Below are 25,421 nucleotides of genomic sequence, written 5' to 3' on the forward strand. Positions count from 1 at the left end.
AGATCGTGACCTGGCTGAAGTCGGACGCTTAACCGACTGCGCCACCCAGGCGCCCCTATAGTCCAAAGTCTTAAAAAGCCCATCTGAGTATGAGCTCTTAGAGGGCAGAAGCTAAATCTTATTCTCAGTTGTATTTCTAGAGTCTATAATATGCTTGGCACATAGTAGGTCCCCAATAAATATTCATGGAATGGACAAAATGTTTGTTTTAAGGTTTGTAGATGTTTTAGTACTAGTTAGGATTTAACTTTAACAAAGACCAAAAAACAGTGACTTATAAAGGATAGAAATTAAGTTCTCATTTACATAATAGTCCAAGTGCAAACAGTTTCGTCTTGACTGATGACTCTACCATTTTGGGACCCCAGCCTGCTTCTGTCTGGTTGTTGTGTTATCTTCCACGTGGTCGTTCTTCTTATAGTTTAAATTTTTTTTAATTTTTATTTTTGAGAGAGAGAGGCAGAGCATGAGTGGGGGAGGGGCAGAGAGAGAGGGAGACACAGAATCTGAAGCAGGCTCCAGGCTCTGAGCTGTCCGCACAGAGCCCAATGCGGGGCTCGAACTCACAAACTGCGAGATCATGACCTGAGCTGAAACGTGAAGCTTAGCTGACTGAGCCACCCTGGCACCCCTAAGTGCACGATTGTAGAGTTGTACACATCACTTCTGCCTACATCCCATTAGCCAGAACCTAGTCATGTAGCCATGCCTCCCTGCAAGAGAGGCTGAGAAATGTAGTCTTTGGCTGGGAGGTCATAAGCTCACAAATACTGCTATTATTATATTGATAGGGGAGGGCAGATACCAGAGTGAAGGAGGCAGTCAGCAGTCTGACAGTGCTCATTCATATTTTGTGTAAGGTTACAGTTAATAGTTTAATTGAGTTGAGGGTGTTTACTGCTAATATTCAGTATGCCCACTTAAAAGTGGGAGGTTGAAGGGCACCTGGGTGGCTCAGTTGGTTAATCATCTGACTTTGGCTCAGGTCATGATCTCAAGGTCTGTGAATTCGAGCCACACGTAGGGCTCTGTGCTGAGAGCTCAGAACCTGGAGCCTGCTTCAAATTCTGTGTCTCCTTCTCTCTCTGCTCTTCCTCCACTCATGCACTGTTTCTCTGTCTCTCAAAAATGAATAAACATTAAAAAGTTTTAAAAAAGAGCATTCTACTTCACTCTTTAGGGAATGGGTTGACTTCAAGTTTTGGGGCAGTGTAGGGAAGTGATAGATGTGGGTCAAGGAAAGATAATCTGGTGGCCCCCCATTCATGCTGGATGAAATCTAAACACATTAATATGGTTTACAAGGACCTACATTCTTGTGATAACTCAACTGTTGGCATCTACAGGTATCACCTATCTCCTAGTCATACAGTTTCTTGACTGTTCCTTATTATTGTGATGTGTCTCCATATTTTCTAGCAACCATACTAGCCATTTTATTACCTCTTTAAAATAGAAGTTTGGAGCTGAAGACAAGGTCCTCACAGCACCCGCTTAGGGATACGTTATTGTCCATATTTTACAGATGAGGAATCGAGGCAGAGGTTAGATGACTTACTTAAGGTTGCAACATTCAGAAACTTGGCAGGACCAGGGATGTTGGCTGACTTCTAAGCCTGGATTTTTCCTACCACATCTTGTTCTTTTCTCTGAGAGGAATGTCTGCTCTTGAGCTTAAGATGATGAGTAGTCAGTCACTGCAGTAATATGAGGAGGCTATGGAACGTCTGTGAGCTTCAGAGTCAGGTATGAGTTACACCTGCCGGGGGTGCGCCCATGGAGAGCTTTTACCTTGATTACCAGTGACGTGACCCACCTCACTGACTTATGTTGGGGAAAACTGGGCAAGTGGGGGGAGGAAGCAAATTTGAAGTGTAGTTTTAACCAGCTGGAATGAGTTCAGCCTTGACTCCTGCAAACGAATGCTTCAGGGTTGTGTGAATTGAACAGTATTAAAAATGTGCATTTCCCTCATCCTGAGGATCTTCCATTAATCCACTAGATGGAGCACATGGTTTGAATATATTTCATGATTTGAAGTTGGAAAAAAAGATCTGGTCTTCACACTGGAGCGATATTGTAGACCCCTGAAGCTGGCCAAGCATTTGGATTTGTGGATTTTTTTTTTTTTTTTCTGTATAAGTGTAAATGTTTCTTTTACTTAGTGCTTCTGTGTGTCAGGAATGTATGCGGTTTTTTGGAGGCCTGACAGGGAAGCATCGTGGTAGAGTAGAAAGAGGTCTAATCTGGAAGTCTGAGGATGAGGGACTAGATATCCAGTACTTTGTGACTTTGGTCATTGTTAATTGTCTCTGAGCCTCTGCGCCTTCACTTGTAACATTGTTGTACTAGGCAATGGTATATGAAATGTACCTTATACATTGGGGATATTGTGTCCTCTGTGCCATCCCTTTAGGCCACCCATGTGACCAAAGACACACAAGCTCTCATTTTGCCTGACTGAACTTGCAGTTACAGCCAAGGTCTATAAAGTGGAGAACCCATCAAATTGCAGGACCCAAAGTGCCCTCTGATGCCATTTTAGTGCAGTCGCCATTGCAATGCTTCTGTTACTCACTGGCATTCCCACTCCTGTGTGAGTACATCCAGGGGCTGGAGTTTCATTTTCTCCCAAATAGCCTATTCTGTCTTAGGGCAACACTGGTGATTAGAGACTTTTTACGTATTGGTCCTGTGTCCCTTCCAGAGCAGCCCGGATCTGGTCATCTAGTCTGCTTTCCATATTCAGATTTTCTGTGTAGAGCCAAGGTGGAATATTTGTCTTTGCCTTCTGTACTACTGGGCCTGGCTGGATTAAATGATCTTCCTATAGGAGCGCCTGGGTGGCTCAGTCAGTTAAGCGTCTGACTCTTGATCTCGGCTCCAGTCATGATCTCAGGGTTTGTGAGTTTGAGCCCTGTGCTGATGGTGCAGAGCCTGCTTGGGATTCTGTCTCTCCTTCTCTGTGTCCCGCCGCCCCCCATTTGTGCTCTCTCTCTCAAAATAAGTAAATAAAACTTAAAAAAAAAAGATCTATCTATAAGAAATAAAAAAGTATCATCAAAATGTTTCCTGGTCTTTAGTTCTTACCTGATGGATAGAAAGGCAGACATATATCTATTTCAATCTGTTATCTGTGCTCAGATATATTAAAACATCACATGTCCTAAAATTTTTAGCTTTTATAGCAAGGAACTACCCCCCCCCCCCTTTTTTTTTAAGTAGGTTCCACGCCTAGCATGGAGCCCAATGTGGGGCTTGAACTCAGGACCCTAAGATCAAGATCTGAGCTGAGATCAAGAGTCAGACATTTAACAGACTGAGCCACCCAGGTGCCCCTAGCAAGGAACTATTCTTTAACAGTTATTGACACATTTGTTCCTAAAAGCCAATAATATCTTAGACTACTGGAATCTGTTATTAATTTTTAATGGAGTAAAATGAAAACTTTCACTTTTAGGCAGCTTTGAACTTTCTATGGGAATATGTAATTTCATTTCATAATTTCTGTTAATTAAAAAAATTTTTTTAACATTTATTTATTTTTGAGAGAGAGGGAGAGAGAGAGAGAGAGAGCATGCAGGGAAGGGGCAGAGAAAGAGGGAGACACAGAATCTGAAGCAGGCTCCAGGCTCCGAGCTGTCAGCACAAGAGCCCGATGTGGGGCTTGAACTCATGAACCCGGAGATCATGACCTGAGCCGAAGTCGGATGGTTACCGACTGACCCACCCAGGCTCCCCCTGTTAATGTTTAATTAGACACACATCTGCTGAATAAAGACTTTCACATAAGTTGACATTCTTGTTGGTTGCCAAGTACAAAAAAGTTTGTGATATTTTGAAGCAGACTCTTCAGAATTCCTTTAAAATTATACAGGTTTGGTATCCTCAATGGAGAAGCAACAAAATACCAAGCTCACTTTAATTTATAGCACATAAATTAATAAATTTTTATAGTTCCTCCCCTTTTGGTTGATAAAGAGGACGTGGCCGCCATCCTCTCGAGGAGTTTCAGGGGTTTGTATAGTTGGATGGATTTTGGAATCAGTTTTAACATTAGTGCGTCATCCTCATTGTATCTTCATTGGCACTGATAACAGATTACACGGCCATCTTCCCATTTCTGGGGGGGAACTATAAACTGAGAACCTTCCTTGGACTGAGGCCACTTAGCATAAGGATGTACCATGATCTCCTGGTGACCTCTAGCCAGTGACCTTCCTTGGTGACTCTGATGGGTTAAAAGAAGGAAATGCATCATGAGTTTTTCCCAGCAAATACTGAATCATCAAGACATTTCTTTGGTCACATAATAGATGTGATCAAGCTGTTGGCTATTATGAAGTTAACAAACATGTCTTCCCAGAGTTTGTTGCTTTGTGGAAGTTGGAGCATTCTAATATCACCCACCCATTGGGGGTGTGTCCTAAGCAGGTAGCTATGACATCAGCTCTTGAATTCTCTGTTGTTCTCATCAGGAACAGAAGGAATGATTCCTTACCTTTCATACAAGTGAGGGATTTATGTTGCAAGTAGATCATGAAGCAGGCCCTTCAAATAGAGACTTTCCATTGGCTGTGCATGAATCACCTTTGCTATTTTAGGAGTTTTAGTGGGGTCCTGGGGTAATTAAAATGATACCTTGCCACTTACTGAGCATCTTTTTGGATGTTCTTTGGCTCTGAGTATATACCTCTCCTTTCAGTTGATGAAAAGGACCTAACCCCAGCCCTTCCCCTTCCCAAATAGAGGACCAGATCTATTTTAAGGAACTAATGTAACTGAATAAAGCACTGGAACCTCATGTGTTCTTTCAGGTATAATATATATTATGTTCATAATAAATATGAATATGAATAAATATATATTATGTTCATAAATACTATATAATTTTTTTATTTCTCTATGTAAATAACATTATTATTATTTAAAAAAATTGGGGCATGGAGTCCAATGTGGGTCTTGAACTCATGATCCTGAGATCAAGACCTGAGCTGAGATCAAGAGTAGGATGCTTAACCGACTGAGCCACCCAGGCACCCCATAATCAACATTATTTTTAGTGGGATTTGTGACATGCTGGAAACAGTAGGTGTTAGGGTCAGGGGTAAGGCAGGGTAAAGATAGGAGTCAGAGGCTAAAAAATTTTAGCAGTCAAAGGCTTTATTTGGGAACTAAGGTCTCGGGCGAGGTTCCGTGACTCAGGGAGAGAGAGAGAGAGGAGTCAGGGAAGTCGCCCCCAGGTGTGGTGGGGTGGGGTTTTTAAGCTGCAGCGGTTCTGGGTTTAGGCCCAGGTGGGCCTTTTTTGCATCAGGTCGTGCTGTCGCTCGGTGATTGGTTGACCTTCAATTCGTCTGGCACCCTATTAGGGGCTTTTCATTGGGTTGCGCTGGCAAGATGGCCGTCCCCTCTACTGTGGTTCCAAGGACATCCTAACAGTAGAGACTTAGGAGCCAGAGAGCCTTGGTTTATATTCTGTATGCCAGCTGTGTGACTTTGGTCAAATTAGTTTACTTCTCTGAGCCTTGATCTTATCATCTATAATGGGAAAGTCATACAGGTGACCCATGTCTTATAGGTTAATTAGTTCCTGTGTAACATTTGAAGCAATGTCTGTTAAATTTCTCTTTTATTTTCCTTAAGCACAATGTTACAAATTGGGATTCTATGGCAGAAAAAATTTTTATTAAAAACTAATAAAAATACCAAATATTATTTTTAAAAAGTTATAGTCATAAATACTTTTTAAAACACTAATTTTGAAAAACAAGATATTTATTATAAAGCGTATGTTATCATTATATTCCTTTTTGAGATATTCTACGTGCATTTTGGGGGAAGAGTCTTCTTCAAATATGAATGCCCTGAACATTGGGCTAAAGAATAGTTCTTTGTATCAAGCATAGACAGACACCATCCAGGAACCAACAAATAAGCTCAAAATTTAAGCCATTCGTTTTAAGAAAAATTAATTGCCTGTCTGAATGGCTAGTCTAGCCATTCTAGCTATTTCTATCTTTAGAAATCCCTTACTTTTACATTATAATGCTCTCTGATTTCAAGCACAATTTCAGTGATGTACTTATTTTGTATTGGTTGCCTATGGTCAGTTGGTCTTTGCTATTTTGTAAATGAGGCATCATCAGCCTGTCTTCCTTAGCAATGTCACTGTCATTGTTAAGAGGCATTCCTTAAAACAAACAAAATAAATAAAAAAGCCTGCCCCTTCACATGAGAGAATTTTCTCACCTTCAAAATAGTATCTTCCTCTTTAATGACATTAGCGAGACGTGAATGCTTATGGTACCCCACATGTTCAGTTTTGAACAAACCATCTTTTAACTCAAGCTGGGCATGTCTTTAATGCTGCACAACCAGATCTATTCTTAAGCATTTGGAAGAAAGATCGTTCTGTTTGCTGAAATGGTTTGGTCCGTAGGCATGCTGTATTTATCACATGCAATTATATGTATGTCTAGACACAAATGTTTCATTTTACTTATCAGGGCATTGTGGTTTCTTATCATGATTTATTTCATTTGTCTCCAACACTAGATTTTCTAGGGTCATATTTTCTTCAAATATTTTCCCTAGTCTTTTGTTTCACAGCTTCGTTGAGGTATAATTTATATGCCATGAAGTTCAATTCAACAAGTTTTAGTAAATTTGCAGATTTGTGCAATCAGCACCATGATCTAATTGTAGAACATTTCTGTCACCCCCAAAAGAAATCTCGTGACCATTTTCAGTTCCCATCCCCAGCTCCAGGCAACCACTAATCTGCTTTCTGTCTCTATAGATTCACATTTTCTAAAGTTACAAATAGAATCAGACAATATATGCCTTTCTGTCTGGCTCCTTTTACTTAGCTTGATATTTCTGGGGTTCATCCATGCGGTAGCTATGTGTCAGTACGTCATTCCTTTTTATTGCCAAATAGTATTCCATTCCAAACAAAACACATTTTGTGTATCCAGTCACCAGTTGATGGACATTTGGGTTATTGCCCCCTTTTTGGTTATCACGAATAATGTTGCTGTGAACATGCATCCCAGTGTGAACATGTGCTTTCATTTTTCTTGGGGGAATACCTAGGAGTGGAGCTGCTAGGTCAGATGGTAACTCTCTGACAGTTTTAGGCACTGTTAAACGGTTTCCCACATTATTAGGGTTCCAGTTATTCCACATCCTTGCCGACACTCCGTATGGCTAGTCTGCTAAAATTTTAGCCATCCTATTAGATGTGTAGTGGGATGTCACTGTAGTTTTAATTTGCTCCCTAAGGATGTTGAGCATCTTTTTCTGCACTTATTGACCATTTTCATCCTTTGGTGATCTAGTCCTTTAAAACTGTTTAGACCCCAGGGCGCCCTAGTCCATTGAGTGTAGAACTTCGGCTCAGATCATGATCTCGCAGTTCGTGAGTTTGAGCCCTGCATCGGGCTCTGTGCTGACAGGGAGGAGTCTGCTTGGGATTCTCTTTCCTCCTCTCTCTCTGCCCCTCCCCCACTTGTGCTTTCTCTCTCTCAAAATAAATAAATAAACTAAAAAACCCCCACAACTGTTTAGACCCTAGTATAGTATAATAGTTAGGGTCCAGCCAGGAAACACAAATCACACCAGTTATTTTAACTGAGAGAGTTAAATATAAAGAATTGTTACTAGGTATAAATTGTTGAGTAGGTATTGAAAACGTGAAAAGAAAATGTTAACATGTCATAGAGGTAGTGGCCGCGGGAAGCAGCCATCCGCTGGGCTTGGGTGGACAAGGAAGGAGATTGTGATACTAAATCTTAGAAGCTTGGAGGGGCTGCCCACAGAGCTGAAACCAAGACCTGGAGGGTGCTGGGCAGCTGGTGATGGTTTCTGTGGGGGTGTGATGAGGATGGGTCTGTAAGTGCTGGGAAAATGGCAGACCTGATTCAGGCGCTTCACAGGAAGGACCCGCTGCTGCCAGGTGAAGGAGCGTTGCAGGGTGACAGGAGCAATCAAAGCCCGAAGGAAGCAGGCACCAAGGAGCATGCTCCCTTTCCTCCCGCAGCTTTGTGTCTCTCTCTGGTGCCTCCTGGTGGTGAGCCCAACAAGGAGCCAACTGGTAAAGCGGAACGTGGTGTTCGGAGCCAGCATCACAGAGTTGAGTATGGAAGGCTGGGGCTGGAGCTGGGAGACAATAGCTTAATAACTGGCACAGCCCACCCCTTTGAGCACTCAGTATGCACACCCACCCCCTGTGCGTGTATGAGCTTCCTCACAACAAGAACAGCTATGTTTCAGCCTAACAGAACACAGATACCCTTAACTCAGAGGAAGATGCTTTCACTAGCTCCTCAAAACAAGAAGTCACAACATTTCATTAGTCATCGTATCTGTCTTTGGGAGAAAGTCACATTATCCATTTCTGGAGTTTTTTCATTAGCCCTTAAAATTCAGTTGCAATCTCATAGGAATATGTGCCACCCAAAGTTTAAATTGTAGAGTCAAGTTTCAATCACAGTGTTTATATAAAATAGTATGAGAGGAAGGAGAAGGAATCGGTACCTATGCCCACCCTCAAGCAGCAAGCAAGTGGGAAATAGGCGATGCTGTTGCGGTGTTTGCTTCCCTAAATGGCTATTTGACAGTAGTTGATATTTAGATCTTTATTCTCCTATTACTCATTCCATATTTCCTTTGCCCCCAGCCAGGACCTCAACTGATTAGAATTCTTCACCTGAGTGCCTGAATCCTCAGTGGCCCCACCTTTCTGTTGGTTGCTGTGGTTTTTCATGGACTTGGACTTAGAGATAGAAATGCTAAGAGATGCCCTGAAGAACTGTCCTTTGGAACAGCCACCCAGTTTTCTCTTGCCCCGGTGGGTAGCATCTCCTCATCTTTTGCCTCTTGGTTCAGTGGCTTGAGGAGCCTCCAAACGGCCAGATGGCAGTCAGACCTGATTCATTGTACACTGTGGTCTTGCTTTAATGAGAACATTCTTCCCTTTAAAACCAGGATGTCTGTACTAGCAGGGATGGAGTGTGTTCTTGGGGTACTAGAGAGGGGTCACTTCTACTTCAACCCCTCAATTCCTGGACCAGTGTCTTCTGACTTGGGGAGAGACAGCTGATGGAGAGTATATGCAATGAACACCATCCCTTCAGAGTGTTGTTTTACAAATTCCCTCTTCATTCTTCTCCTGGGCCAGCCGCTTGTAGGTAATGAGAGCATGTGGTGAGACTGGGGACTTCCAAGAGCCGACAGACCCTATGTAATAACTGATATGTGTGGTGTTTTCAAACTGCAGGCCAGGAGCCATACTGGTCCTGAAAACAGTTGAGTGGGCTATGACTGATTTCCTCCCTCCCTCCCTTCTTTTCTTCTCTCTAGTGAGCTAGAATAGATTAGAGAGTCTGGAATAGAACATAATAAAGTGTAGGGGTACCTAGTTGGCTCAGTAGGTTAAGCGTCCGACTTTGGCTCAGGTCATGATTTCACGGTTTGTGAGTTCGAGCCCCAAATCGGGCTCTCTGCTGTCAGCATGGAGCCTGCTTGAGAACCTCTGTTTCCCTCTCTCGCTGCCCCTTCCCTCCCAAATAAATAAACATAAAAAAAAAAAGAAAATAATATAGTGTAATATATGTTCTATGGGTACATTTTTTGGGGGGGAAAGTTCTTATACACATTTACTGTATCATTTACAATTCACTTAAAAAATTTTTTTTAATGTTTATATTTGAGAGAGAGAGAGAGAGAGAGGGAGAGACAGTGTGCAAGCAGGGGAGGGGAAGGGAGAGAGAGACAGAGACAGAATTTGAAGCAGGCTCCGGTCTCCGAACTGTCAGCACAGAGTCCGACTCGGGGCTTGAACCCCACGAGCCGTGAGATCATGACCTGAGCCAGAGTTGGATGCTTAACTGACTGAGCCATCCAGGTGCCCCTACAAGTCACTTCTTGATATAATTCATGGTGACAGTACTTTGAAAGCTGTTGGTCTAAGGATGCATTTGAACTTGTGGGTTACTTATCTCCAACCCCCTGTGGTTTGTCAGTCATCTCACCCCACTTGATGTCGGTGTTGGTTGCAGTCCTTTAGTGGTCCTATGAAGATGGGTTTCTCTGGAAATCTTGTTTACTTGTAACAAGGTCAAGGGGTGTCAATCATGAGTGAGATAACCTATAAAACTTCACTTTTAGAGTTGTTTAGAAGGTTAGGTGAGATCTCGTGACTGAATTCTGTCTCAGTGTCTGGCATAGGTCCATGTAACATACTCTGTTAAGGATGTGCCCAGCACTATTTATATAATGTTTTCCTTTAAATTTTACCTCAAAATTTACATTTAAAGTGTTAATCTCCTATGTAGTTCAGGTGACTGGAATGACCTAAATAGACCCAATTCTGTGATTTGAATAAAATTTCAGATCCCCTGTTAATAATCTCTTTTCCTCCCTCCTCTTTTTCTCTCCATGCAGTTTTTTTCCCCTTGGATTTTGAGAGCCTTGTGGTTAAAGCAGAGATGAAAAAATTGTGGGAAAAGATCTATAAATGAAATTTCTTTATTTTTGGGATAAGTGAATTGGGATAGATGGCTCAACCCAGACCCAGACCTTGCCTAACAAAATGTATGAGCCAAAGTTATAGAGCAGACAAAAGGTTTCCCTTGCGTGCGCTGTGAATATAAAGCAGATAGATAGCTTGCTTGCTAAAGAAATCATCTTACCTTTATCTTCTGTACTTTTGGGAATTCACTGTGTTGGGGATAGTGATATGTTTTGGAAAGATAACAGTGTTAAGGATAGAGTGCTTTCTAGATAAATTCAGCTTTTTATAGGTGTGCCTGATAGGTCCTGTGTTTTTCTTAAACAGCTTTATCAAGATACGATTCACGTACTATACAGTTCACCCATTTAAAGTGTACAATCCAGTGGTTTTCAGTATACTCACAGTGTTGTGTATCTACCACTATAATTAATTTTAGAACGCTTCTGTTACCCCCAAATGAAACCCTGTACCCCTCAGCTGTTACCCTCCTGTTCCACCTTACCCGTTCCCCTAGCCCAAGGCAACCACTGATCTATTTTTTGTCTCTGAAGATTTGCCTGTTCTGGACATTTCATACCAACAGAATCATATAATATGTGATCCTTTGTGACTGGCTTCTTTCACTTAACATGATATTTTCAAGGTTCATCTACGTTGTAGCATGTGTCAGTACTTCATTCCTTTTTATTACTGGACAATCCATCCGTTGCATGGATATACCACATTTTATATATCATTCATCAGTTGATGACATTTGGGTTGTTTCTGCTTTGGGGCTATCATGAATGATACTGTTAAGAACATCCATGTACGAGCTTTTGTATGGACATATATTTCAACTCTCTTGGGTATATAGCTAGGAGTAGAATTGTTGGTTCATATGGTAACTCTGTATTTGAGTGAGGAATTGCCAGATTGTTTTCTAAAGTAGCTGCCCTATTTTACATCCCCACCGACAGTGTATGAGGAGTCCAATTTGTCCATATCGTCACCAACACTTATAATTATCTTTTTTAGCTATCCTAGTAGATACGAAGTGCTATATGATGGTTTTGATTTATACTTCTCTGATGACTTTTCATTTACTTATTGCTCAATTGTATATCTTATTTGGGTCCTATTTTTAGTTGGCATGGAGGGATGCAGTATCTGTGATCTGTCCAAGTCTCAGGTGGAGAGTGTTTTCCCGGAAAGTTTCTCATGTCTCTGACTGAGTGAAATTCACTTACACATCAGGAAATGTTTCTTCGAAGTAACATTCTTTTTTTTTTTTTTTTAAGTGTTTGTTTGTTTGTTTGTTTGTTTATTTATTTATTTTAAGAGGAGAGAGACCAGGGGCGGGGGGCAGAGAGAGAGGAAGAGAGAGAATCCCAAGCAGGCTCTGTGGTGTCAGAGCAGAGCCTGACACGGGGCTTGATCTCATGAACCATGAGATCATGACCTGAATCAAAATCAGGAGTCAGATGCTCAACTGACTGAGCCGCCCAGGTGTCCCCCAAAGTACCATTCTTTTAAAACACAGTTACAGTTAAGTATAGCCCAACCATAGGCTATATATAAATCATATGAAGTCCTGAATTTTGTGTCTTTGCAAAAAGAAATAAAAAACTCACAAGGGCTCAGAGATTAGAGCTTCCTGAACCTTATGAGCAGGGACATAGCATATGTCTAGTTCCTTCTGACTTGACCAGAAGCCTTGACAAAGGAGTACGTATTTTACTTTGAGTCTGTTTACTCTGTTTTTTCAAAGTCATAGGAATATTTTGAAAAGTTGTATTTTCCCTCCTATAATTTGGGAAGGTAACCATTGCAGTATCTTTACTTCTCATTATTTACCTTTGGATTAATCTAACTGAACATCTGACTATTTAGTTCTAAAAATGATAAATTCAGATTGCCTGTTTATGTTTTCCTGTTTACCCCTCAAGAAGTTTTTAATCATGTTTGAGGCAGTATTTCTATATTGACACAATGACAGCAAAAGATGTAAAATACTCAGCTGCTAAAATGTGAGATACGAGGAGTTGAGGTGTGTAGATTCTGAATTTTAGTCTCTCTCTTCGCATATAAGAACAACTTTCCCACAACCGTAACTCCGTATTTGAAGCACACAAGCTGTTTCCTGAGTGCCTTTGTTGTACATAAATTATGCTGTGTATCTTTTCTGTCGTTTACATTCAGTATACCTTGCCGCTAAGTGATCTTTTCAGATGTTTGCCTAAAATAGAATTTCCTTGGAAGAGGCTGGTAGAGGCCAGGAGGAGGTCACTGCGAGTTCTGATTTCATTATTCCATTTTGAGTTTGCTCAGCTTCCTTGTTTTTCACTCAGTATTTCATTTACAGTTGGACGTTGGTGCTTATTGCATTCATTATGATCTGTGCCATCATCGGTCCCCCTCTATGGAGGCTCCCCCCCCCCAACCCCCCTGTGGTTTCAGTGGGGATAGAAAGCTTTGCAAATAGGTGAGCTCTTCTGGCAGCTTCTCATATTTGACAGGATCAACACTTACGGATTTATTGCTTTTTCTTCAAAGAACTGAGCTCCCTCGCCAACTATGATTTTGCTTCATAACCTCCCATAATGGTCATTGAAGTTTTGACTTTGCCTGAAGCTACCTGAGCCGAGGGATAAATAAATCGGAACCCTCAGCTGTGTTGGTTCTCCATTTCGTAGTTCTCTGTGAAACATGTAGAAGTTGTGTATGAATCGGGATTTTAAATCTTGGCTCTCTTGTTTCTGTGCTGGTTCATAGCTGGAAGGTTTTTCTAAGAGGTTCATAAGCAAGTGGAATGAGGAAATAATTAGAATATAAATATTATGAAGCCTATTCCTTGGACTCCTCTGCCTTTTGTGAGGGCTAGGGTCAGACATGGGGAGAGACTGGTACCCTCCTGGTTTTCTGTCATTTCACTTGGTCCCGGAAGTTATAGGAATGCAGTGTCTAGTAAGTACATTGTTTTTTTTTTTTTTTCTATAACAGTAAAAAATATATATATATATATAAAATAAAATTTACCATTTTAACGATTTTTAAATAGTTCAGTGGCATTAAGTACATGCACAGTGTTGTTCAACCATCCATTTCCACCATCTATCTCCAGACCTTTTTCGTCATCTAAAACTGAAACTATACCTTTTGAACAGTAATTCCTCATTCCTCCTTCTTTCCAGCCCCTGGTAACCACCATTCCATTTTCTGTCTCCAGGAAAGTATCTATTCTAGCTGTGTCATTTAAGCACCATCGTACGGTATTTGTTCTTTTGTGTCTGGCTTATTTCACTGAGCATAATGTCCTCAAGTTTCATCCATATTGTAGCATGTGTAAGAATGTCCTTACTTTTATTTATGTATGTATGTACGTATGTATATTTATTTTTGATAGAAAGAGAGACAGCACGCGAGTGGGGCAGGGGCAGAGAGAGAGGGAGACACAGAATCTGAATCAGGCTCCAGGCTTTGAGCTGTCAGCACAGAGCCCGATGTGGGGCTCGAACCCACAAACCGTGAGATCATGACCTGAGCCGAAGTCGGACGCTTAACTGACTGAGCCACCCAGGCGCCCCTTTTTAATTAATTTATTTATTTTTGAGAGAGACAGAGTGAGCAGAGGAGGGGCAGAGAGAGAGGGAGAGAGAGAGAATCCCCAGCAGGCTCCACCCTGCCAGCATAGAGCCCATGAAACCATGAGATCATGACCCGAGCGAAAACCAATAGTCGGACGCTTGACTGGAGCCACCCAGGCGCCCCAGAATGTCCTTCCTTTTTAAGACTGAATAATATTCCATTGTGTGTGTATATATATATATATATATATATATATATATATACATACCACATTCTGTCTATTCATTTGTAGATGGACACTTAGGTTGTTTCCACCTCTTGATTATTTGAGTGATGCCGCTATGGACATGGGTGTTCAAATACCTCCTCAGACCTCTGCTTTCAGCCCTGTTGGACATTTACTGAGAAGTGTAATGGCTGGGTCATATGGTAATTCTTCATTTAGTTTTGTGAGGAATCACCATACTCTATTTCACAGTGGCTATTTTATATTCATTTTATATTCCTACTAGCAAAGTAAGTTGGTCTTCTTAACCCCACCTTTTCTTCCTTTAGGAGTTCTGTTTTATTTTAAAATCTGTTTAACTCAGTCTCCTGCAGGTACTGAAAAGGAAGATTCTCTAATTTTTTAAAAAAATGTTTGTTTATGTTTTTGAGAGAGACAGAGCATGAGTGCGGAAGGGTCAGAGAGAGAGGGAGACACAGAATCCGAAGCAGGCTCCAGGCTCTGAGCTGTCAGCACAGAGCCCGACGTGGGGCTTGAACTCATGAGCCATGAGGTCATGAGCTGAGCTGAAGTTGGATGCTCAGCCCACTGAGCCACCCAGGCACCCCTCTAATATCTTTTGAGAGAGTCTGCTCATCTCTGGAGGACCACTGCCCTCTGTTCTGGAGAGCCAGTCTGGTTGCGTCCACTCCTACTTTGTCACTCTATGTTCAGAGCACCCCACAGGGACCTGTCACCTTCCTAATAGTCTCTCTAATATTCTAGCGCCAACATGGAGACACATGTGTAACTTTGTGTTGTCTACTTTTGGGAACATTTAATTACCACTGTTAGCAGCAGGCTTGGTTCAAATATTTTGTGTGGGTATGACTTTAGAGATACATTTTTACCAAAATTAGTTTTTCACTGAGCTCTTTGAGGGTCTAAAACTCCTGTCTGTGCCATTGGCCGTGAGGCCCACCTGCCGTCTTTGTTCATCCCACAGTGACTGATAGTGGCACTTCCGTGTGTTTTGGAGGTGGGGATGATAAATGATGGATAAATTTAGATATGCTGTAAGTGTACCTTTTTTCCCACAATTTTGAGGTTTATGTTCCTGAAATACACAATGGTCGGAGAGTTCACCTTTTCCTTATTTTTAAAAAGGTCCTTATGTAATAAAACTTCCTTGATTTCCCTTACTTAAAAAAACAACAAACTTTTTCTAATGATCATTGCTAAAACCTCCACTCCTTCTTCACTATTTTAACTCCTTTTTCTTGTTCCCTGACATTCCCTTTCTGTCTTTGAGTCATATTTTACCAATATAAAGAATTTGTAGTTTGAATTTATTAGATCTTAAATTCTCATATGCCTGAGTTTTGTGTAAGAAGTGCTTGTATTTTTAGAAGAACTATCTCACTGTATAACGGGGAAGAAAAAACTTTAATCTGGGGCAAACGTGGAGGAGACCACCATTTATCGAGCATGTGGTATATACTAGGCCCTATGCTAGACACAGTACTTAACTTTGATTATACTGTTGAATATAAAATGAATAAGGAGTAATAGGCCAACTTACATAAGGTTTCTTTGTTCAGCAGAATTCACTGCAATGAGGAATGTAGTATGGACTGTCAGGGATGAAGATTACCTCTTCTTATGGACTGGCCACTGTAATGGCAGTTAGATAGAGTGTGATGTATTATCATTACATGAGATCTTCATTTTAGCCACTGCAGAATGGACAGAATTTCCCTCCCTTCCTGGTCTCCTCGTAAGGTAGGGCCCAAGGTCTGACCGAGGTAGAAGACTTCTATCTGTTTGAGATATGATATTAATTCTAGCTTGTAGTTCCTGATGTTTTGGTGTTATTTAAAATTCTTCTTTATGCACAGTTTTCTGAGAGAGTATGAAGTAAATCTACTTGTCAAACTAACCCGACTTTTAGAACATATTTCAAACACAAAGGCTGTTGGCAAGGAGAGGCTTGCACATGGGAACAGCAGTTCTAGATGGATATTCTTTCGGGAGGGGGCTCAGAGCTTGAGACTTGCTTGCTGTGGTCTCTGTGGCCAAATGGCTGAGGTTAGCTGTGATTGTTGAGTGGGGCAGCACGTCTTACCTGAACTTACTGTTTGTTCAGGTTCCTGGTGGTTTGTACAGGCTGGAGCTCCTTTCCTAGGTTAAAATGCACCCCCTGGGGCACCTGGGTAGTTCAGTTAGTGAGCAGCTGACTCTTGATTATGGCTCAGGTCATGATCCCAGAGTCAGGGGATCAAGCCCTGCATAGGGCTCTGCACTGAGTGTGGAACCTGCTTCAGATTCTCTATCTCTTTCTCTCTTTCTCTCTCACTCTCTCTCCCTCCCTCTGTCCCTCTCCCCCATGCACGCTTGCTCTCTCTCTCTCTCAAATTAAAAAAAAAAGAAAGAAAAAAATGCACACATGGAGGGCAGCCCCAGGCACTCCCTGGTCCCTGGCTTCTGTATTCCTGTATTCCCTGTATTCGGGCCAGAGCAACATTCCGAAGTTGTAAATTCATTAAGCAAGGTGGCTGTTTCGAGCTACACAGTAAGTCTTTTGTGCAGTATAAAACAATAGTTACTGACATGTTTACAGCAATTTCTTGGTTGAGTTCTCACCTATTATTTTATTTGAACTTGACAACCTTCCAGGGTGGGCAGGGTAGATGTTATCTCCCTCCCCTCTCCCATTTTTAGTAACAGCTTTATTGAGATATATGTCACTGTTGGGGCCATTCCACAGAAACAGGATGGACCCTCCCCTGGCCCCCTCACACCCCAAATTTGCTTTGGATGTTGACACTAATGACACCACACTCAGGAGAAGGGTGTCAAGAGGTTTATTACTCATGTAATGAGCTCTCTGAGGAGAGCAGGGCAGCTCCCAAGCAGGTCCTGAGCCTGGTTTGGGGATTTTGTGGCAGTTATCGGGTGGGGCCAGGGTGAGGGTTCCTGAGGGGTTTGAATTTCCTGCTGGGACCACAGGAAGGAGCCACCGGGAACCTCCTTTGAAGTTTGTCCAGATGTGGGACAGAAGGGGGAAAAGAGCAAGGAGGGTTAAAGCTGTCGGTAGTAAAAGACCAATAGTGGAGTCAGGCTCTTTATTACATTCACAAACCATAGAACTCACCTGTATAAAGTGTTCAATCCAGTGTTTTTTAGTATATTCGCAGACAGTGTATATGTTAGAAACACTGTCCAATATCTGAACATTTTTTTTTCTCCTAAAAGAAGTTCTGTGCCCATTAGCAATCACTCCCCATTCCCTGGCACCCACTCATCTACTTTCATTCTCTACGGATTTGCCTATTCTAGACATTTCATTTAAATAGAAGCCTACGATAGGAGGTCTTTTGTGACTGGCTTTTTTCACTCTGCATAACATTTTCCAGGTTCATCCATACTGTAGCCTAAATCACTACTTCATTCCTTCCTATGGCTTAAAAATCTGACATTGTGCCGACATACCATCCCAGGGTGTCATACTAAAAGATGATTGATTTGGAACATCTGAGGGTGAGGTGGTGCTAGGAGAGTCGGGTGTCATTGTCAGCAGGGGAGGAAGACATGGGCTTGGGGCTCGAGATGGAGTCAGGGGCAGACTTTCAGTCTTGGGAATTGTGAAAATTAGAAGTCACATTTAAAGACGAGAGAGCAAATGTGATCCCCAAGTTGAAACACATACTCTGTAGGTGGCTGAACTGGTTGCCACCATCTCTGTGTCCTCTGATGGAATTCATGGTAATTATCCTTTGAGACTAATCCAAGATCATTCTGACGCAGAAAAATCAGTGAAACCAACATCACATTTGAATGATTCATTTTGTCATGCTTCTATCAGCATGAAACTCATTTTTAGCCTTGTCGAACCCTTTGCTCTAAATATTTTCTGTTGTTTTTCTTGCCCACTGATTTTGTTGGTTGGAAAATGATTAATATTTAAAATTAATACAAGTTGCTTAAATGCCTATTAGTTGGTCTCTAAGAAATATTTCTTTTTCCTCTGAATGATTGTTGGGAAGTTGTTCCATTCTGTCCCCTTGTTTTAAATATTAACTTAGGAGTTTTTAAAGTAATTCAAATAGAACATACCAGCAGCTTTAAAATTTGTTTGGTTATCATTTATAATCCTTTGTAAAGTTCAAGCATAATCTTTTGTATCTCAAATAATATTCCCTGGCTTCTGCACCCAGGATGTCTAAAATAGGTAGTAACAATAATAAATTAATTTTAAATTTCTAGGTATCATCTTTATTTATATTCAATGAACTTTATTTTTTAAATTGTTTTCCTTGCAGTATAGAAGTTAAGATTGATGGTGAGCATTTGGAATTCTCAAGATAGGTAATTTAACCCATGTGTTGAGGGTTTTATAGTCCACAATATTCAGTTTCTGTGTAGATGAGTTTTCATGTTATTTATCTGCTAGCATTGTGATGTCACATGAAGACTTGGCTGTTCTGATGTCAGGACTTGAGTGTAATCTTGAACGTGGTAGCTCTGTTTTAACAGAATTGCAATTCTGAAGCTGAATGCTCTGGACCACGTATAGTTACTCTGGTGTTTTGTTTTTTTTTTTTCATGTGGCCAGTATCTTTACTCCTTTGATCTCTGTGGCTGTTTGAGAAAGTTTGCATAAAAATGCAGGAGAAAGAAGCCTAGATTTTTGCTTATCTGTGAGGTCTAATAGGTAAACTAACCATAAAAAACAGAAATTTTGAGATTATGTGACCACATAGTATTCTCTAAAGATCTGCTTTTATTACATTACACTGGTCTCTGTTACCAACCAGTAGGTACTCAGTCATTATAATTCACTCTAACTTTGAAATCTGTAGATAGAAAATGAAAACCATCTGTTGCCTTGTGAAATAAGGAAGAATTCAGAACAGATCTTAAAAGAGCAGTAACTTTTTTCTAGATACATATTGTAGGTGGGAGGGGTTTTCCTGTGAGTTCATCATAGTCTTTTTACATAATTTACTTTTCAGTTTTTGGAAGGGGAATGCAAGGGTCAATTTAGTATTTTATCAGTGACAAGATTCCCTATCCGCCATCACCAAAGACACACATACGGTAGTATAGTGTTAGCGAGTTCATTCTGCAGTGCAAGGACCTGGATTAATTTATGCACCCCAGATAATAGCCCTGTTGACTGTGGGACTTCCGTGTGTATGTACCGTCGCATATTAGAGTGCTGCTTCAGAAGGTGTATGTCCAGCCCGATCAGGTGACTTTATGCACGTTCTCATTTGCGTCTTTGGGTACCAGAGATGGGAGAATGTATTAAGCAGTGCAAAGTTGCTAGTCCTCTCTCTAGCAGAGTGGAAGTGGGCAGAAGTCAAGATTGACACAGCAATTTTGTGCTCCCTTGTGATTTGCTGTCAGCAAGCTGTTACCCACACATGCAAAAGGTTGTTTGAAGTGGGCTTACACATGTTTCCATAGCAGCAGTCATCTTAGTGATTTCTCTCATTTTGGGGCTTTTTTTTTTTTTTTCCTTTTGCTTCTCTGTTCCTCACGGATGCAGGATTAAACAAACAGCATATTTAGGTCAAGGAAAGAGATGTTTGCTAATATAGATGCTGGGCTAAGCATTCTGGGAGAGTGATTCCTTGCAGCAGATGAACATTCTTTGTGCCTTCCAGCAGCATCTGCAGCAGGGTGGCTGTCTGGCACCATTTTTTTCATTTTGGGCAGGTTCTGAGATTCCGAACAATCCTAAGCAAATCACAGGAGCCGGCAGTTTCCCAGTAACCACATGTAAATCTCTTGCTTATTTGTTCTTTGGTATTAACAGGGAAGCAATCTACTGGAAAAAACGATACCTTAAAGATTTTGGTGCATCCGAAGTGTGTCATCTGGTTTTTGCACCACCCCTCCTGTTTGACACTCGGAGCCTGTTTTTTTTTTTTTTTTTTTTGTCAGGCAGTTGGGCAGGAGCAGATTCTAGTGCAACAGCTCGGAGCTTCCCTTCTGTTCTGGTGCCGGCAACTGCCTGTCATGAGGATGGTACAGTGGGAGCCTGCTCAGAAGAGCCAAGGAAGATGATGTCGAGATGGAGTAGAGATTGCTAGAAATCTGAACATCTACACCTTGGGGATGGGTTGCACGACTAGTGTAATTCTGTTTAAAGGCATCCGCACCGTGTTTGAAAGAAACTGTGCTTATATGTGCAAACAGCAAGGAGAGAATAATGCCCTTGAATATACAGCATACAATTGGACAAAAGAAGACTCAGAATTATTGATCTCCTCCTGTCTGGTAAATGCTGTCTTGCTTAATTAACAAGGAGTTTGGTGGTGTTAGAATAAACTTGTCTTTACTTATAAAGCAAATGTATTTATTTACTTCAGTGTGCTTGTGTATCTGTAGCCTGGGTGTGTAAATGGGTAATTAAGTGGCCTTAAGTTTAATTATGAGGTGCCTGTTTGTATGTGCCAGAATGCCCTGCATTCATCAGAGCTTAAATGCATACAGAGAGAGAAGCTGGAGTACGGTAATTGATTACAGATTAGTTTTCTAAGTTAGCTTTATGAGCTTACACGTTCTCGGTGTAGTCTCAGAAATAATGCGTGGCAAAGTGTGTATTTAGGGCACTGTATATTGAACCCTCTACCAGTGATAGTGAATTATTCAGTTCCTTTACATCTTAGTCTTTTCCCTGGCGAAATTTTCTTACTAATGGCCTGTGGTTGGTCCTTCCATTCTGGGAGACATTGAAAGGGAGCTTGAAAGAAAACTGTAATGGGTGCGAGAGAAATGTTTACAGTTTTATTATTTTAAATCTGACTATTTATACTGTCTTTGGGTGAAGGCTCTTGAGAGTTAACAGGAAGCTTAGGTGACACTTCGGTGTTCTTTCCTCCCGGGTACAACGCATGAGGAGGTGACAGGTCACAGATGGGTGTGCCTCTCTGGGGCCTTCTCACAAATACCAGGCTCATGAGGAGGCTGCATGCTGGTCTCCTCCACCCTCAGGAGGCCTTGCCATTTTCCCTTCTGTTCTTATCACAGTTTTTTGTTGAAACGAGTGAGAATAACACACGTGGGAGTCTCTGTGTGTGTGTGTGTGTGTCTGGCCAGCAGCCACTCAGTAAGGCGAGGGCGAGGTGCGTGGAAACCCCAAAGCTGTTCCTGGTCGTTAGGCTGCCATCTGACGCGGGGAGGGGGTGCCGGCAGGCCATTTGCACCCCGGGATCAGATCAGGTCGCCCACCCTCGCATCTTGTAGAGGGTCTTATGTGACATTAGCTCTCAAAGCCCTTGGGAGGAAGGGCAGGAGGGCATCATTGGGGCATCATATGCATTTTGGAAGGCAGTATTATGTGTGGGCGTGGAACTGAAGTGGATGTATTAACTGTTAAATATTTTAAACCCTAATGTATTTTGGAATATGCGTTGGAGAACAACTGGGATTCGAGATTGGAAGGACTGGCCCATTACAGAGTCTGCTCCATGAGCTGTAATCCCCAACCCCGACAGCCCTGGGACTGCTTGGCCAGTAAGGGCCCCACCTCCCCCATTCCGCCTGCTTCTCCTCCCTTCGGTCGCGCTGACTTGTCTTGGGTTAAGCCATCTTCAAGAGACTCTGCTTGTTTTCCTTTTTCCTTGGTTGCATGAGGGAGTAATAACCAGCCGGGGGCTCTGTCGGCACTCGGGGGCTGGATTGTGAAGCACTGCTCCTGTGTGTTGGGTCAGGTGCTCCTGCCTGCCACGGTCGCCTGTACCTGCAGACTGAGAAAGGCGTGGCTGTGCATGTGTGCGGCTGAGGTGCTGTGGGTGGAAAGATGCACCCTCTCCCTCCAAACTGCTCTCCCTGCTTCTGTCCTTGACCCCGTGGCCTCTCCTCAGTTGGCCAACAGTGCTCCTTTGAAAAGGAAGGTCCAGTGGTCGCTCCTCTACTCAGAGGCAGATCCAGAATCCTTCCTGTGGCCTCGGGGTCTGCCCCTACCCACCTGCTGCCCCCTGCTTGTTCCTGGAGACCCCCATTTTCTTCTCACTCTCTCCTCATTCCACACTTCCCGCTGGCTTTTCAGGATGCCTTGCTGTTCTCACCTAGACCTCTCCAGCCGGGCGTTTGCCCGGTCCATCCCTGGCCTCCTGCAGGGCTCGCTCTGATTTCCCCTTCTAAGTGAGGCTTCCTTGGCCACCAGTATAATCTTGTAGCCCCTGCAGGGCACCCTTCTCTGATTCTCTGCCATGGTCTCTTCATTATTTATCTCCACCTGACACTGTTAGTCAAGTATAGTAAGAGTAGTTAGCAGTAAGTGTTGCTTATCAGACTTACAAGAAGAATAAGTTTTTGGGGGGACCTGGCTGGCTCAGTCATTTGCGCATCTAATTTTGCCTCAGGTTATGATCTCTCAGTTTGTGAGTTTGAGCTCACATCGGGCTCTCTGCTCGATGACCCACTTTGGATCCTCTGTCCCCCTCTCTCTGCCCCTTTCCCACTTGTGCTCTCCCCAAAATAAATAAATATTAAAAAAAAAAAAAAGAATAAGCTTTCGGATAGCTGGGATTTTTGTCTGTTTTATTTGCTGTTCTGCCCCAACAGCAAGAACAGTGTCTGATTCGTAGTTGGGTGCTTAGTTAATGAGTGAATTCTAATGAAATGTTTTTAATGGTCCTGAACTTGAGCTTGGAGAAGCTGTTGAGAAGTCAGGTTATGATCACTTATCCTAAAGCCAACGTCTTTTATCAAAAATTTTTGTAGTGTCCCCCAAACAATAACTGGCTCATTTTCAGTAATCTGCCCTAGAGTGATACTTTTCAACCCTCCTGTCCTGAAGCCACATAAAGAAATTCTGTGGTTCAAAGCTGAACATTCCATGGGTTTGCTGTGGTCACGACTGACAATTGATGACACCGTCTTTGGGCAGTACCCAGACCATCTCTGTTGAGACCCGTCCTATGACACAGGCATGTGAGGGCCTTTTCCTCCTTTGCTTTGAGCCAGCCAAACCCTTTCTTAGGGAAGCCCTGCCCGATGGTGTTCCTTTGAGCCCCCTCCGGGCAAGGGCAGGGCAGACCTGCTCTTCAGGCAGATGTGGGCCTGTTGGCTCCTCAGCCTTAGTAGGGTGTCTGTTCTTCCTTCAGCTCAGGAGACTTGTCCAGCCTGTGGCTGTGCCTGAACTGTCAGCAGGTCAGAGCTGGATTTCACCTGCTCCTCACGTATAACCCCCATCCTGGCCGCTCACTGCGCACCGGATCTTGTGGAGGAGAAGTAATAATGTTTATGAGGATTAGCCAGAAGGGCTTGAGGCCACCCATTCTTCGAGAGACTCTACATCTTCCAGATATCTGCCCATGTGTCAGAAACCCACATGGATGCATTGCCTCATTCTGGCCTCAGTGGAATTGCTGCTACAGAGCAAAGCTTTGTGTTTTTCTCTTGGCCGAACGGAAGGGCAGCATGAGAAACATCCTTACAAAAGTGACGTCTACTACAAGGGTTTTGTTGAGGGCATTGCTCAGTTGATTTTGGATGAGGCGGAGGCACTGGTGTGGTAGTGAAGAGTGCCGACTCTGGAGCCAGCCTGCAGGGCCTGAATCCCCAGTCCACATTTGCTAGCTGGTGACCTCGGGCAATTTACTTAACTGCTCGGTTCCTCATTTTCACTATTAATGAATAATGAAATAAATCTGCATTTAATGAAATGCAGATAATCATAATTCCTACCTCATGGGATTATTAAATGAGTGAGTATGTCTAGAGCCCTTAAGACAGTGTTTTATATAAAAGTTAGTGCTAATTGTTAGCTATTAGCATAATGATTTCTATTTTTTACTGTTCTTTTCATGAGGTAAATTATGAAGTAAGTTTCTTCTGTCCCTACTCTGAATGGTTGTGCTCTTCCTGAGGAACTTCGTATTTTATGTACATTAAGATTCATGTAACTGATCTCAGCCACCTCTTCAGTTGCCTGGTAAAAGAAAGCTTAGTCCCAAACCTGCGACCGATACATAGGCTCTTTCAAAATGTTTTTTTTTTTTTGCCCTTAAACTTTGCTCCTTATTTTCCTATATGACTGTTTTATCACCATCTGCTCTTTCTCATGTGCTTATTAAATACTTTTTGTCTTATTTTATACGTATTTATATAAATCACTTTAAATCCTTTTACAACAGGCAGAGTGTAATAAGCTAAGAGAGAACTTTGTGGTGAAGAAAAAGCATTTTTATCATCATTAAAGTTGGCTCTGAAGCAAAAATCAGATGTCTCTAGTGCAGACTTTAACTTTGCAAGGCTGCAGCTGTGTGATCTTGTACAGGAAGGCTCTTTTTATATCTAAATGGCATGAATCAGCCCCATGGTGGGTAGGACACTGGGCAGTGGCTCATCTGGCCTCTGGGGACTGAGTGAATTTCAACTGTACCACCCTTAAATTTCGACTAGTAATCCTACCACAGTGGAGGGCCAAGGCTGAGTTGGGACAGTTTCTATACCTGAATATAGATTTTTCCTAACGTCTTCCTTTTCTAAGTAATTGAATGGATTAGTTCAGCTCATTCCAGACACAACCTTGAATGCTCCTTTGTGCTGAGCGCTGAGTGTACAGAAGTGACGAGGAAGCTCACGTCCCCGTCAGGGAGAGGCCGGCAGAAGGCACAAGGGCACTGTCCGAGGACATGAAGGCCTAGCTCAGCCCAGGCCCCTTCTGTGACAAGGGGCAGTGTGAGGTGACACAATACACCTGTCTGTGAGGGTTTGTGATGGGCACAGCCTTGTGGCTAGGACTTGACCTGTTTTACTCAATAACTTATTATAATATAATATAATATTCTCTTAAAAAAAAATTTTTTTTTACATTTATTTATTTTTGATAGAGATAGAGCACAAGTGGGGGAGGGGCAGAGAGAGAAGGAGACAAAGAATCGGAAACAGGCTCCAGGCTCTGAGCTGTCAGCACAGAGCCAGACGTGGGGCTCAAACCCACAAACTGCGAGATCATGACCTGAGCCTAAGTCAGACGTTTAACCGATTGAGCCACCCAGATGCCCCAATATAATATTCTCTTAACACGTCTGTGGAAGAACAGCGGAGCCGTGGGATTATTCTGTACCATGCTCTCTTTTTGCCAGTTACTAGTGAAGTGGAAGAAATCGC

At 42.3% G+C, this 25,421-nt stretch overlaps 1 protein-coding gene across 14 annotated transcripts in view; it reads left to right on the top strand.

The window, feature by feature from the left end:
- The window catches only part of DOCK9 (dedicator of cytokinesis 9), a 290,719-nt gene that overhangs the window by 47,601 nt on the left and 217,697 nt on the right, over positions 1 to 25,421 (top strand). For 7 of the 14 annotated variants that reach the window (XM_060636780.3, XM_060636785.3, XM_060636784.3 and 4 more), the window contains exon 1: positions 20,247 to 20,576. The exons of 6 other annotated variants lie outside the window; for them this stretch is intronic. In XM_060636780.3, coding sequence (XP_060492763.2) covers positions 20,415 to 20,576 — 162 coding nt within the window. In that variant the 5' untranslated portion in view covers positions 20,247 to 20,414. Of the gene's footprint in view, positions 1 to 20,246; positions 20,577 to 25,421 lie in introns of those variants that run through there. One more of the 14 variants, XM_060636794.3, reaches the window with a different exon arrangement.

This window comes from Panthera onca, chromosome A1, assembly GCF_046562875.1.
Source record: "Panthera onca isolate mPanOnc1 chromosome A1, mPanOnc1 haplotype 2, whole genome shotgun sequence".
Classification (NCBI taxonomy): Eukaryota; Metazoa; Chordata; class Mammalia; order Carnivora; family Felidae; genus Panthera; species Panthera onca.